General features: G+C 33.2%; 2 protein-coding genes and 1 long non-coding RNA gene across 7 annotated transcripts in view; 1 reads left to right on the top strand and 2 right to left on the bottom strand.

Moving 5' to 3' along the window:
* The window catches only part of unc119a1 (unc-119 lipid binding chaperone a1), a 21,821-nt gene extending 17,517 nt beyond the window's left edge, over positions 1-4,304 (bottom strand). For both annotated transcript variants that reach the window (XM_087284253.1, XM_087284254.1), the window contains exon 1: positions 3,846-4,304. In XM_087284253.1, coding sequence (XP_087140379.1) covers positions 3,846-3,960 — 115 coding nt within the window. In that variant the 5' untranslated portion in view covers positions 3,961-4,304. The remainder of the gene's footprint in view (positions 1-3,845) is intronic.
* LOC147833697 (uncharacterized) lies at positions 3,280-12,426 on the top strand. 3 transcript variants are annotated; one of them, XR_015509587.1, is made up of 5 exons: positions 3,291-3,402; positions 6,629-6,747; positions 6,979-7,139; positions 12,041-12,159; positions 12,351-12,426. It is a non-coding gene; the product is annotated as an uncharacterized LOC147833697 (long non-coding RNA). The 3 variants fall into 3 exon arrangements; XR_015509585.1 differs by lacking the exons at positions 12,041-12,159; positions 12,351-12,426 and adding an exon at positions 7,513-7,746; XR_015509586.1 differs by lacking the exons at positions 6,629-6,747; positions 12,041-12,159; positions 12,351-12,426 and adding an exon at positions 7,513-7,746 and having other exon boundaries at positions 3,280-3,402.
* Positions 6,435-14,686, bottom strand: crybb1l3 (crystallin, beta B1, like 3). 2 transcript variants are annotated; one of them, NM_001102390.1, is given in 6 exon segments: positions 6,435-7,182; positions 9,879-10,021; positions 10,119-10,251; positions 12,752-12,870; positions 12,963-13,036; positions 14,611-14,686. In NM_001102390.1, coding segments are annotated over 5 exon segments (627 nt in total). In that variant the 5' UTR covers positions 13,029-13,036; positions 14,611-14,686; the 3' UTR covers positions 6,435-7,016.

The following is a 14,686-nucleotide window of genomic DNA, read 5'->3' as shown; positions in this document are numbered from 1 at the left end:
ATCGCGAACGAGTGGGATGGTGGCATCTGCCGCTTCAGAAGCATTAACAGACAAACTAATATACTGTAAAAGAAAAAAAGCACTAATATGGGAATACAGTATATTGCTTTCAAAGTCACAGACACCAAACAAAACCAGGTCATTTATAAGAACTATTGCAAGCTGTTGCTCGTTTCCACCAAAGAAAACAAAAATTATAAAAGTTACAAATGTGTTTATATCTCACATTCAGACTTTCTTTCTCAGAACTTCTGATATATAGGCGCACAATTTTACAATCATGTTTTTTTTTCTTATAATTATCAGTTATGAGAGGTTTGAGTATCTGGCAATGCTGAGATAATCTTCCAGTTTTGAGAATAAAAATAAGAACTGCAAGATTTACATTCTGACTTACAAAAAAAGAACAAATAAACAGATTTGATCACATCAGATTTGTGAGACATTAACTCACAATTCAAAAAGAAAGCCAGTAAACTCAAGAGTTGTGATTTAAAACGTGATACTTGTAGTTATGTTTTTGCGGATTAATTTGTATAAAACTTTTCACAAAGTGTTGTTTTTTTATGCAGCGGATGCCCTCCCAGCTGCAACCCATACACCCTCATTCACAGACTTACACTACGGACAATTAAGCTAACCCAAATCACCTATAGCACATGTCTTCAAACTTATAGGAGAAATCAAAACACCCAGAAGAAACCTCTGCAAACATTGGGAGAACATGTAAACTCCACATAGAAATGCCAACTTAGGTCGAGACTCGAACCAGCCACCTTCTTGCTGTGAGACGACACTGCTAACCACTGAGCCACCATGCAGACCAAGATTATACCACACAATTGTAAAATATATCTCAATACTGTAAGTACAAATGATGAATTGTGATTAAAAATGTGATGAAAAGTTGACCAAAAAAGAGAAAAATTGCATGAATGAACGATAAATTCCCAGCAAGCATACAGATGTCCACCTTCTTTAGAATACCAGCCTGTATTCTTAAACAAGAGCAGCTTCTATTTTTAGAGCACTAATCCAAGTGATTAGCCAGACACCAGATTTTCTTCCATTTAAATAACGTACACTCTTAGAAATAAAGGTACGGGAGCTGTCAAAAGTGTGGTACCTTTTCAAAAGGTACACATTTGTATTTTAATGGTCCATATTGGTTCCTCAAAAGTATATATTAGTGGCTACAAATTTTAAGAGGAACACTTTTGTACTTATTAGGTACCAATATGTACCCTTGAGGTATTAACATGGACCTTTTAGGTACAAATTTGTATCTTTTGAAAAGGCACCACCCCAGTGACAGCTCGCATACCTTTATTTCTGAGAGTGTAGAGTGTTATTTAAATGTAATTTCTCAGCACTTCCTTGAGGCTTTTGCCAAAATATTTATTCAAATAGGCGTTTAATATGAATGCATAGTTGGTTTATCAACCACAAAATCACTTGTATTTCATTTGAACAAGTGGTGGCAAACACAAAACAACGTAGCCATTATTTCCCAAGCAAAATATTCTTTATAGACTCTGATATGTTATGTGATAAAGAGTAATGCAAATGTATTTCAGTCAGCTGTGACAGCGCCAGTTCTGTTAAACTGCCATACTGATGATCGGTAGCATTTGCATTCCACAGAGCTGATTTGTTCAGATATCTTTGTTTTAGTGCCAGATAACATGCAAGAGCACGGAGATAAGGCAGGAAAATAACTGCCAAAACACATCACAACAAATTTTGAGTCCTCCAGTCATACTAAAGTTTATCACTTGAGATCCTGTTGAGGTGATGAATGTACAAGGTAATAAAATGCTGGGTTCCACACAATCAGTTTGTGTTGGGACAACATGAAGGAATTAAGTTAACTTAGTTTTTACACATTTAAGTGGATTGAACATAAAACAATTAAGTTGCCTCAAAGCAAACTCAAAGAATTGTGTTTTCAGCTCATTTTAAATCAGTAGTTTTAACAAACAAACTTTTGAGTATATGTCAAATAAAGAAATATTCAGTCCCACCAACAATCCCATTTCAGCATTATATTTCATTTTTAAATTCCAGAATGCCATATGAATGATATAAATATCCTATAAATTATCCTCAAGTCAATTATCAATTTGTCGTTTACTCATTTATGCACATCAGTTCTTAATTTTTTAATCTTTAGTCATATAAAGTGCTGTTTCATTAACCTTCACTGTTGTTATAGCATTGAGATAATATTAATGTTTCTATCAGTATAGATAGTTACAGTATAGTTTTGTCTGATCTGTTTTCATTTTATTTTTAATTATAATTATTTAATAAAGCGTTTATCATGTAAGTTTTAATTAATCTACATTGGTTTATATTACTTTTTATTTATTTATGACTTCATTTAACATTTAAGTAGTGAAATGTTTTATAGTTATGAACTCCACTGTAATAATCCTGCCATTTCAGTATGTGCCACTTACATAAAACATGCCTTTTCTTGTAGGTTGCATCAGTAAGCAAGCATCTGGCAACATTACTGGATTTAACAACTAATGTGCATTTATCTGTCTGTGTGGTCAAAGAAAGACATGGGGTAGCCTAATTAAAGTACATGCTGAAGCCTGTTTTGAGTAAAATAGGCTTCACACATAATTCCACAATAAATACTAACTGAAAACTGTTCATTATTTAGCATCGTATAGGCTATTAAATATTTAATGTTAAATATCACAAAATACAACAAAACATAAAATATGTACACAACCGGTCAAAAATTCGGTGTGAGTTTTATGTGTGCTTTTTTTTTCAAGAAAATTCATCAAGGCAGCATTTATTAAATGTAAAAAAAATAATCAACTATTTTATTAACATTTTAAATAAATGCTTTCTCATTGTATATAGTTTCAAATGAAATTATTACTCCAGTCAATATTGCTTTTATTACTATCACCATTATATTTAATAATAATAATAATAATAATAATTATTATTATTATTATTATTATTATCATTATTAATATTAGAGGAATTTCTGAAGGATCATGTCACTCTGAAGACAGGAGTAATGTACAATAACATTTCCCAATTTTATAATTTGTACTGTATTTTTTGATAAAATAAATGCAGCCTTGGTGAGAAGGATAAGCTTAAAACAGTGTTTTATTGTCATTACAACAGACTAAAAATCTCACGGGTCAGTTTGTTAAAAATGTATTCACAACAATTTTTAATTCACAGAAATGAACTTGTTCATTAGAGTCATTTGTTCGAGAAGCGTAGATATGCTGTATCCGGGGCGGGATAATTTTGACTCACCAAAAGAACCGATTCAAATGAGTCATTCGTTCGATGATCGCTCTAGTACACTTCGCTGTGTTTAGACTGTCGTTGACGAATGTGTGTGCAGGAAACATGATTTTGGTACGTCTTCTTCAATGAGCGCTGTAAATATCGTATTCCGTTTCATTATTTTTGTTTAAATAATAATAATAATAATAATAATAATAATAATAATAATAATAATAATAAAGCCTATTTATTTCCCTATTCTCATTACGGCGTCGTTGTCAGTAACTTGAATTGCGTTTGTTTATCAAGGAAAGATCCGTTTGAACCGCATCACTGACACGGGTGTATAAACCATTTTACTGCGTCTCTCACAAAAACATACGCGCGGAATAAAAACGTTACATCGACGTCACATTTGAAACCGAGACGTGCCGTTCTAAACGAAGTTTCGTACCTAGAACATAACGGCGCGAAAAACGAACCGACATCATATATGCAACAGTGTAAGTTAGCAGAGAAGCTCGATTGTTTTCGAAAGCTTCCTGTTTGAGTGACATTGACATTACTGAACTTACTGTCTGTGATCTTCTGCAGCCCGAGTACATCCTCCGGCGTTATTTCTGGGCTATTTAACAAATCCTCCTCAGTCGTGTACGGGACTCCCGCGTCGCAGCCTTGCTTCACTTTCATCTCTGAACGCGATATATTTACGACGCACGAGTTGCAGTCTCCTCTCTGGCAAGGGCCGTTTGTTTGCCTCACCTCTGCTGTCTGCGTTCTGCGTCCTGGTTATTTAACGCAGGCTCTTTACTGATACAAGAATAGCGCATTCACCTCCCCCAGTCAGTCAGTCTGTCAGCCTGTCTACTAAAGATATTGAGTTATTTTACTCCGTCTTTTCTAAGGCCAGTGGTTGTGGCTCTAGCTCCGTAATTTGCATGTCTGTCTGCTGCTTACAGTAGTCGCTGAAGGTATTAGAGCAAGCACTTCATGTAATCGAGCAATACCCGAGAGATGAACAACAGTATTAACTTAGAGCGGAAGTGGGCAGACGGTTCTTTTAAGTCGCAGCTGTTCTCAACTAAATGTCTGTCAGATATCTATTTTTATGCTCATTATAAAACAAGTTGCATTTATTTATTTGCAAATTAAATAGCAACGCAAAATACAAAATTAGGATTTTGTTTCGAAATCATTTGTTTTTATAGAAGGTTAATTGTTAAAGATGAAAATAGGGTGCAAGATAACAAAATAAAACAGCTTTGAATTTCTTTTTTAAAACTTGTTAAAATAGATTTTTAGTGGATTACAATGCATCCCCAATTTTCACCCAAAAATGAAGATTCGGTTATTTATTCACACTTTGCTTACTTTTTTACTTATAGGCTATTTATTTACTTAGGCTCAGGGGCAAAGCAACTGGGGGATATGCCCTCTTACTTTTAGACACAGACAATTTAGGAACAGGTGATTAATAATTAAGTAACACTTTATTTTGATGGTCCATTTGAGTATTAGTAGACTGTCTGCTTAATATCTGCTGATACTGCTCCTTCAACAGACATTTAACTGACTAAGAAACTTTGCAAGTACATGTCATCTCAAGCTAACCCTGACACTAACCATAACCCCAACCTAACAGTCTACTTATGGTCTAATGAGAATTAGTTGCAATGTAACTTAAATTTAACAAAAGGACCATCAAAATAAAGTGTGACTAATAATCATATGATTGTAAACTTTTGGATTTCATGCTGCTGCCCCCCCCCCTCCCCAATTTGTAAAATGTGAGCTATGCCCTGCTTAGGCTTTATTAGTTTCTTTCTTGTGTTAAACACAATAGAAGATAATTTGAACATTTTGCAAACCAGTAACAGCGGCTGACTTCTATAGTAGGAAAAACAAATGATAGGGATTTTCAAAATTTTTTCTTTAACCCAAACTTTTTTACTTAGATTACTTAAGTTTTTGACAAGTAGAAGCCTACAGTAACAGCCCTATGTATATTCATCTTGGGCTTAGGTGGTTTAGGACAACTGTTTTTCAGCAAAGTCAAGTAGTTTGGGTTAGGCTTCGACCATGTGTTGATAATTCACTTTTTAATTAAACCTAAAAATCAGTTTGATCAATTACTCCTTTATTGTTTAAAATTATTAATGCACAATTTTAATATTACAACTTTAAATGGTGCACAGATTGAACAAGTGGCCTCTTATAAATATTTAGGTGTCTGGCTTGATGATAAGTTGACTTATAGTTGGCATATCAATAGCCTTAAAAAAAAAAAAAAACTCAAACCAACATTAGGTTTTTATTTTCGTTTAAAAAAATGTTTCCCCATTCGCAGCACGAAAACATTTAGTTGCGAGTATCAATGCTGGATTACAGTGATATACTTTATCTGCACGCACCTCTGAATGTTTTAAAAATCACTGGATATTGTTTATCACAGTTCCTTGGGATTTGTCACTAGTTTAAGTGAAATCACACATCACTGTGATTTATATAAATTGACAGAAGTAAGGAGCAACATATTTTAGTAATAATTTTTAAAGCTTTAGTTGGTAAATTACCACAGTATATATCTAATTTATTGAAGTACTGTTCAAATACTTACAATACCAGATCAGCAGATATTATCTAAGTATGCTCCAAATGTATGGAATGAGCTTTAAATGCTACATATAAAATCTGGACCATCTATCGCTATTTTTAAAAATATTTTAAAGACTGTCAATATAGAACAGTGCAATTGATAGTGGTTTATGCTATTTTTGTGTGTGTGTATGCATTGTGGCATGTATTTTTATTATTTATTTTTAATTTTTTGTATTTTGTTACTTTGTCCTATGATGCCTGTCTTGACCAGGACTTCCTATTAGAAGAGATATTGTATCTCAATGGATTATTCCTGGTTAAATAATAAAATAAATTAAATTAAAATAAAAAGAGGCCTACAGGACAGAATAATAATTACTCTGAATGAGTGTTATACATTTTTTACAAAATGCATACATTTATACAAAAATGCCAATTGACCCAGCCGGGGCTCGAACCAGCAATCTTCTTGCTATGAGGCGACAACGCTACCTATTGCACCACCATGCTGCTCTTTTTGATATGATACAGATCAAAAATTCACATTCAATCATTATGTACCTCAGTGGTTGTTCTCGTCTCATTTATTATGCACTTTAAATAACAACACATAAAATATTAAAGATTTATTTTAATAACAACATGTCCGGAATTCTAAGCTCTCAAGCTGAGCTTTTGATCAGTGAATTAAGGACATTGTAAAACTGGGCTTTGAAGTCCTTTATTTTTGTTGATTTATTTTCTTGGAAATGTCTTTTAGATGCCAGCCTGATCCATCCCTGAGAAAGATGAAGAGTAAAATGTAGCAGGATCTCCTCAATTTCATAAATAATTTCATCTACTTCCTAGCCGATTCGCCCTGATCATCACATAATACAAGTGAGCTTCATCAAGAAGCAGCTGAGTATATAATGAACTGCATCCCTTCTGGTTCAGATCAGCTTCAGTTCGTTATTCATGTTCATATGGTATTCTTATATAAACTAATGGCTTAAATAGGAGATTAAAGCAAAGCAACACATAAAGTCACTTGATAGTTCATCCCTTATTGGTAATATCTATTCCGTGCAGCATTTTTGACTATGATGGATTTTTTTTTACACTCTGCAGGTTCTTGTTATGTCCATCTGTCCATGGTATTTCTTTCCTTATGCCAGCTCGAAGCAGCCTCTGTGATGCGTCTGCATGTCTCTCACTCTGCGAACAGACTGGATCTGAGGGTGATTGGCACCCCATTCGTTCCAGTGTTTGTAGGATCCAAATTCAAACAGGTACTGATATCCACGGTAGCCTGGGTACTGATATCCAACCCACCTGGTAAAACATGAATGAAGCATATCATCGCAATTTAAATTATAAGGTTCTATCTTATGTCAAAATTTATTTTATTTTTTAGATGTTCTTACTCTCTGATGACTTATTTACATATGTGAGGTTATGTATATATTGGGACTTTCTACAAAAGACAAATTCTAACTTTATAAATGTTGTATTTATGAACCAGTCAACACATTTAAGACACACAAAAGTACCAATGTTAAATGCCAAGATGAGTGATATTAGGATGATTCACTGAATTATTTACTCACAATTTACTCTCATTTAAATGATTATAAACCTTTCAGTTTCTTTCTTCTGTTACAGACAAAAGAAGTTCATCTGAAGAAAGCTGGAACCATTGACTTTCATAGTAGGAAAAAAAATGAGCCAATGGTTACAAGTTTCCAGCTTTCTCCAAAATATGTTTTGGGTGATAAAGAGTGCTGTAGATTTTAAATTGTATACTATCCCTTTAAGTCCATGAAAATTAGCCTTTTTGTAAAGAATTAAATCCAGACAAAGAAATGCTTTGATTAAATTTATATTGATTTCATGACATTTTTCAAACTGTGGCTGAAAACAAAAATACTGTAAAACACACACACACACGCACGCACGCACGCAGGCACACACACACACACACACACACACACACAAGTAATAAAATACTGTAAATATTAGAGAAAACACATGTAAACCAATATACAGTCAAATCTATTGGGAGTATAGGACACTATTGGGAGTATGCACAGAACAACACAGACCTTCCACCATTTTTAATGTATGCAGACTGATTGCTAATTGAAGATTTTTCACTTCAGTGAATTCATACTGATCTTGGTAGTTTCTAATGGTTAGGAATAGATGATTTCTGTTTAGTTACCATAGCTAAAACAATGGAGTTTACACATTTGCAAGACCTGTCTTCTACTCTGCTGGGATAGTGATAATGGAAATTAAGTGGAACCTAGTTTCTTTAACCAGGTCAAAGCAAACAAGAAAAACTGTATTTGCAACATAATATAAATGCATAGTTAGAATATTTAGCAATAAGCAAGAATGCCAAATGCTTTAAAGTTCTTAAGCCAAAACTGCTCAGAATGCTGAAAAATCCTTATAATTCCATAAAAGTTGGTGATATGTGTTTTAAAAATCACTGATATGCTTATTCAATGTTTTGTTACAGTTTTTCTCAGTGGCTTTGGTGCATTTCTCACAACACTATTTACATTTGCACAACAGTTAATGTATTTCTCAAAACAATTAGTACCAACTGCAAAACCTAGTTGAAAACCTGCAAGTGTCTCTTTCTCAAAGTGGATAGCTCATTTCTCAAAAGCAAGTAGTCATGTCAATGCAATAGTCAGTGCAAAGTCCTGACACCATTGTTTATGAACAAGTCAAATAGTCAAATGGCTGTGTCATTATGACAGTTTCAAATGCAAAAAAGTCAGATTTTGGTGACACTTCCTAAAATGCTAACCATATTCTATTGGCACAGCCATTTGAAATGTACAGTAAAGTTAGACATCACTCCATTTGGTGGGGTTTTGAGTACAAGACACTGAATATGTATGTTTCACATTTTTACTGCATATACTCTTTGCAATTCAGATTTATTTACAGTATTGTGCAAAAGAATACAGTTTTTCTCTGTCGCTTTGGTGCGTTTCTCACAACACTATACTGCATTTCTCCACAACAGTTAATGCATTTCTCAAAACAATTAGTACAAACTGCAAACCTAGTTGATAACCTGCAAAAGCGCGTCACATGCTCAAAATGGTAGCTCAGTCCTCAAAAACAAGTATTGATGTCAATGAAAATGTCAGTGTCATCAAGATGAAAAGTCCTGACACCGTTGTTTATGAACAGATTGTCAAATGGCTTTGTCATGTTTTCATTATGACAGTTTACTTTTCAATGCAAAAAAAAAATCTGAATTTGTTGACACTTCCTCAAAATGCTCAAGACAGCACTATATTCTATTTGCACAGCCATTTGAAAACTACAGCAAACTTAGACATCACTGCATTTAGTGAGGTATCTGAGTACAAGACACTAAACATGTTCCGCATTTTTATTGCATTTGCTCTTTACAATTCTAATTTATCCACAGCATTGTGCAAAAGAATAAATACACCCTTATTTACAACAAACATAAAGTTCTATTGGGTAGGGCTGTGCACAACTGTAAACAATATTGCAGAACAAATTGGAACCGAACCTACAACATACACAGGCCTGTAAATCATTCATGAAATTGTTCAATTTTTAAGAAATTTTCAGGAAAATAAAGATTAAATTTTTTTAAATAAAATTTGTTGACAGATTTTGACAACTAGTTTAACATTTTTGTAAGTAATGACTCAAGTAATGAAATGAGGACTATTAGTTTTATATGGAATGACTATTCAGCATTCACAAGTTTAGTTAATTTTGACTGACATGACATAAGCAAATGATAATGTTATAAAACAGCAAAGAGTTGAATGAAAGCAAATGATCCATGTCTAATAGCATTTGCAATTTGTTGGAAGGAATGAGAAACTGCTACTATGATGTGCACAAATGACTAATTGTTTTGATAAATGCATTAACTGTTGTGCAAATGTAAATAGTGTTGTGAGAAATGCACCAAAGCCACTGAGAAAAACTGCAATAAATACACGAGAAGTTAAATGACTTACGTTCCACCATTTACTTGAATGCTGCCAACTCTGTCCTGGAAGCCATGGCACCACAAACTTGGGATGTCCTCATCAGAAACTTCCATCTTACGACCGTCAAAGTTCATGCACTCATACAGACAGATATTATGGTCCTGTGGATTCTACATGGTAAAAACCATCATATTTTATGGTTATTCATATTTTATGTTCTATCCTGTTTAATTGGTGATAAAATGGGAAATAGAGCTATTAACCCACCATTCGAACTGGCCGGACAGACATGAGGCGATCACAACGGTAGCTGTTGGACCAAGTGGCCCAGAGTGGGTAATCACCCCTCTCCAACATGAACATCTCACCGGCCATGTTCTGTTGCTCGAAACCTACCCACCTGCAGGACGGTAAAGAGCATGCATACTGTCAATGCTCCGTTTTTCTTTGTCAAATATTTTCCAAATAATGTTTAACAGAGCAAGGACTTTTTCACAGTACTTCCAATAATATTTTTTCTTCTGAAGAAAGTCTTACTTGTTTTGTTTTAAGCTTACTTGTTTTGTTTTGTGCAGTTTTAAATTTATTTAAAGCCATTTTAAGGTCAATATTATTAAGCAATTTTTTTGTTCAATTGTCTACAGAAAAAACATTATACAGTGATTTGTATTGAATTATCTTAACTTGCCTAGTTAACCTAAATTACCCAGTTATGCTCTTAAATGTTACTTTAATCTGTAGAAATGGCTCGAAAAATAGTAAAATATTATGTACTATCATCATGGCAAAAATAAAATGTATCAGTTATTAGAAATGAGTTATTATATTGTGTTTAGAAATGTGTTGAAACAATCTTGGCTCCATTTAGCAGAAATTGGGGAAAAATATACAAGGGGCTAATATTTCAGGAGGGCTAAAAATTCTGACTTCAACTGTAGACTCTGCTATTGATGACTACTTCTTTTAATTGCCCCCATATTCAAAGGTTTCATAATTAAATTATTTAACAGAAATTTGTGGTTTTAAATATTTAACAAATCTTTTTTGAAAGAATTGTTTTATCCTCCCCATGCTGCATGTTGATAGTGTTGTTTTATATTATATTATATTTAAACATTTCCTTTTCTTTTAAGTACTAATAGAATTGACAAAAAATATACTCAAATGTATTAGAACTATTACTCCAATTTTTATTGTACAGGGTGGGCCATTTATATGGATACACCCTAATAAAACTTATTAGGCGTTTCAAAAGAAAAAACAATGGTGTGCTTGGTTTGAACATAAATTTATTCATTCATGAGTTATTTGCAAGCCCCCTGTGCCACAAACAGGACGTTAATATCACCAACCATTCCCATTTTATTAAGGTGTATCCATATAAATGGCCCACCCTGTACTTCTCGTGACCCCTCAGAAATCTTTCTAATACTGTATACTGTATGCTTTTTAAGAAACAATTTATTATGTTAAAAACAGTTGTTCTGCTTAAAATTTTAAGAGGAAACATTTTACATGATTTCTTGAAAAACTGAAGGATCTGTTTTGGTGTCAGCACCAAATTACATTTACAAAAGTGATTTTACATATACTAAAAACTTTAAATGCAACTAAACTGTATGCTTCAATGTTTCAGATTACTGTAAAAATAATATGACATTATGAAATAAAATTCCTTCATAATTTAGAACTTGCTTATTTTGATCTTTACTTAAATTATACAAAAGGGTGAGTCTTCATATTGAAATTAAAAATTAAGATTTTTAATGACATTTTGGCTAGTGGCAACGTATAAAGGTCAGAAAATGACTGGAAACTTTAAATAGAATCTTTAATAAGTAAATTAATTGTTATAAATATTACATAATTTTTATAGAATGCAAACTATTGTTAATCTGAAAGATTATGGAATCAATCTAGGGCCATATATACTTGCAAAATAAAATAAAGTATTGCAAACAAAAAATAAAGTATTGAGCAAAAATAAATGAATAAATGTAAATCTCCAAAAATTGCGAAGTGAAGTTAAGTTTCACAAACTAATTTCGAGATGAACATATGATATGTTTGACGACAGCTTGTACTTATCGCTAATCATTAGCTAGCTGGATCATTATAAAATTACTATAAATATCCTGTCTAAACTCCCCCTCCCACATCCTTTCCTTCTTCCTCCTCCTCAATTCTAGGATTTGGCGACACAGCGGCTCAGTGGCTGGCGCTGCTGTCTTGCAGGCCAATGGTTCAAGTCCTAATTGAGCCAATCGCCACTCTCTGCGCAGAGTTTGCATGTTCTCCCCGTGTTCGTGTGAGTTTTCGGTTTTCTCCCACAGTCTAAAAAATTGAATTCTGAACAGTAAAAATGAAATTTGCAAACAAAAAAGAACCGTAAATAAAAATGAAGCGGTGAAAAAAAAAAATATATATTTGCCTTTACAAAATCCTTTCAGTCAATTTCATTGCTAATTTAGATTTTTTTTTTTGTCATGTTTATGACAGGCCCGGATCTACTGGGCTGTAAGACCACCTCGGTGAGACTATCTATCTGTCTCTCTCTCTATCTCTCTATCTCTCTATCTATCTATCTATCTATCTATCTATCTATCTATCTATCTATCTATCTATCTATCTATCTATCTATCTATCTATCTATCTATCTATCTATCTATCTGTCTGTCTGTCTGTCTGTCTGTCTGTCTGTCTGTCTGTCTGTCTGTCTGTCTGTCTGTCTGTCTGTCTGTCTGTCTGTCTGTCTGTCTGTCTGTCTGTCTGTCTGTAAATGAAACAATACACATTCTAATGCACATTTTTGACCCATAAACTAATGATTGCTAGTTATCTTATCTTCTGATGATCAATTTTAATGTCATGTATATGATTTGTCAGACAAGTATACTCACGGCCCACACTCCACTCTGATGGAGCCCACGCGCTTCAGCCCCTTGTCACAGACGTTACGACACTCTCCACTCAGCTCCATCATGTGCCCTTGGAAATTCTCATACTCAAACAGATATATCTGATTGGAGATCACACAGAAAAGACAAAGACCTGTACAAAACACATGTAACAGGAAGGCGAGAATCTAAGGGCATGATAAGTTTGACATACTCTGTGGGAGCTCTTTCCTGTGGCAAAGCGACTTCCCATACTTCCTTGAACTGCAGTATGTGACATGGCTGAAACTGTTACCAACACAAGAGAGATGACACATGTATTAGAATGCATTTGCAGAGAAACAGTATAAGGTTTGAAAAAAATCTCTCTCTCGCCCTCTTTTCAATAATATCTTGCATATAAAGCAGTAAGCTTCTTAACTCAAATCCCTTAAAAGCATCTAAATCTATATCTTTGCATTTCCCACATGGAACCATATTTAAAAGGCGCCCACTCTGAAATAAAAGTACTGTGAATATAAAAATATTAATAGATTTTAAAATGTCATTTAAAAATGCATTAGAACTCAAATCAGCCATAGGGCGACGCTGTGGCGCAGTAGGTAGTGCTGTCGCCTCACAGCGAGAAGGTCACTGGTTCAAGGCTCAGGCTAGTTCAGTTGGTGTTTCTGTGTAGAGTTTGCATGTTCTGTTTAATGGAGAGAAGATTTTTTAAACACATTTCTAAACATAATAGTTTTAATAACTCATTTCTAATAACTGATTTATTTTCTCTTTGCCATAATGACAGTAAATAATATTTGACTAGATATTTTTCAAGACACTTCTATGCAGCTTAAAGTGACATTTAAAGGCTAGGTTAATTAGGTTAACTATGCAGGTTAGGGTAATTAGGCAAGTTATTGTATAAAGATGGTTTGTTCTGTAGACTATATCGAAAACAAAAATAGCTTAATTTAATTTTAGAAAATAGCTTATAAGGGGCTAATAATTTTGACCTTAATATGTTTTTATTTAAACTCCTTTTATTTTAGCTGAAATAAAACAAATAAGACTTTCACCAGAGGAAAAAATATTATCAGACATACTGTAAAAAAATTTCCTTGCTCTGTTAAACATCATTCGGAATATATTTGACAAAGAAAAACGGAGCATTGTGAGTATGCATGCTCTTTACCGTCCTGCAGATGGGTAGGTTAAAAGAAAAAAAAATCTTAAGAAAAAAAAGTTTAAAAATTCTTTAATAATATTCACAAATTTATATAATAAAAAAATTAAATGTATTTTATAATTGTTATCACATTTGTTTGATCATTCAATAAAATGTTTATTTGTTTTATCTATTTATATATTGTTTATTTTTGAAAAATGTTTATTTATTCATCTATTTTTAATTTATTATTAATTTTAACGTTTTAAAATAATTGCATTTTATTCTTTCCTGTAATGCAAAGCTAAATTTCAACATCATTGCTTCATTAAAAATATGTAATATTCAATAATAATTTGTATTCAAATAAATAAAAAAGCATCAAAATCTGTATCTTTACATTTCCCAAATGAGCTAAAATGGTGTCCCTCATTAATCTGATCAAAATTACATAAAAAAAACAACAACTGTTAAATAATATTACAATTTAAAAATAATTTTCTTTTTTAATCTTCAGTTCATTCCTCTGAAGCAAAGCTAAATTACTGACAGCCACTACTACAACTTTAGTGTCACATGATCCTTCAGAAATGATTTAAAATAATATAGTCTTCTCAAATCAATTAAAACACTCTCTAAAAACTCAACCATATTCCAAATGGCTTCTTCAAGGAAACTTGAATTTGAACCCCTCTCCCCAATCAATTCTCACCAGTCAGGCTCAGAGCAATGCAAGACGAGCGATGGCAGAGGAGAAGACCCCAAGGCCCGAATCTACAAGAGATTAA

The sequence above is a fragment of the Danio rerio genome, chromosome 15 (genome assembly GCF_052040795.2).
Source record: "Danio rerio strain M-AB ecotype USA chromosome 15, GRCz13ab, whole genome shotgun sequence".
NCBI classification, from domain to species: domain Eukaryota; kingdom Metazoa; phylum Chordata; class Actinopteri; order Cypriniformes; family Danionidae; genus Danio; species Danio rerio.
Note: the sequence above shows the minus strand (reverse complement) of the source record. Positions and strands in the feature narration are given on the sequence as shown.

Bases quoted from the DNA above. Each gene is read 5' to 3' on its own strand.
- crybb1l3 (XM_087283180.1), bottom strand. From the start codon at position 13,028: ATGTCACATACTGCAGTTCAAGGAAGTATGGGAAGTCGCTTTGCCACA. The intron at 10,022-10,118 runs GTGGGTTAATAG...TTTACCATGTAG, and splicing joins CTGTCCGGCCAGTTCGAATG to AATCCACAGGACCATAATAT. The intron at 7,183-9,878 runs GTAAGTCATTTA...ATGTTTTACCAG, and splicing joins ATTCAAGTAAATGGTGGAAC to GTGGGTTGGATATCAGTACC.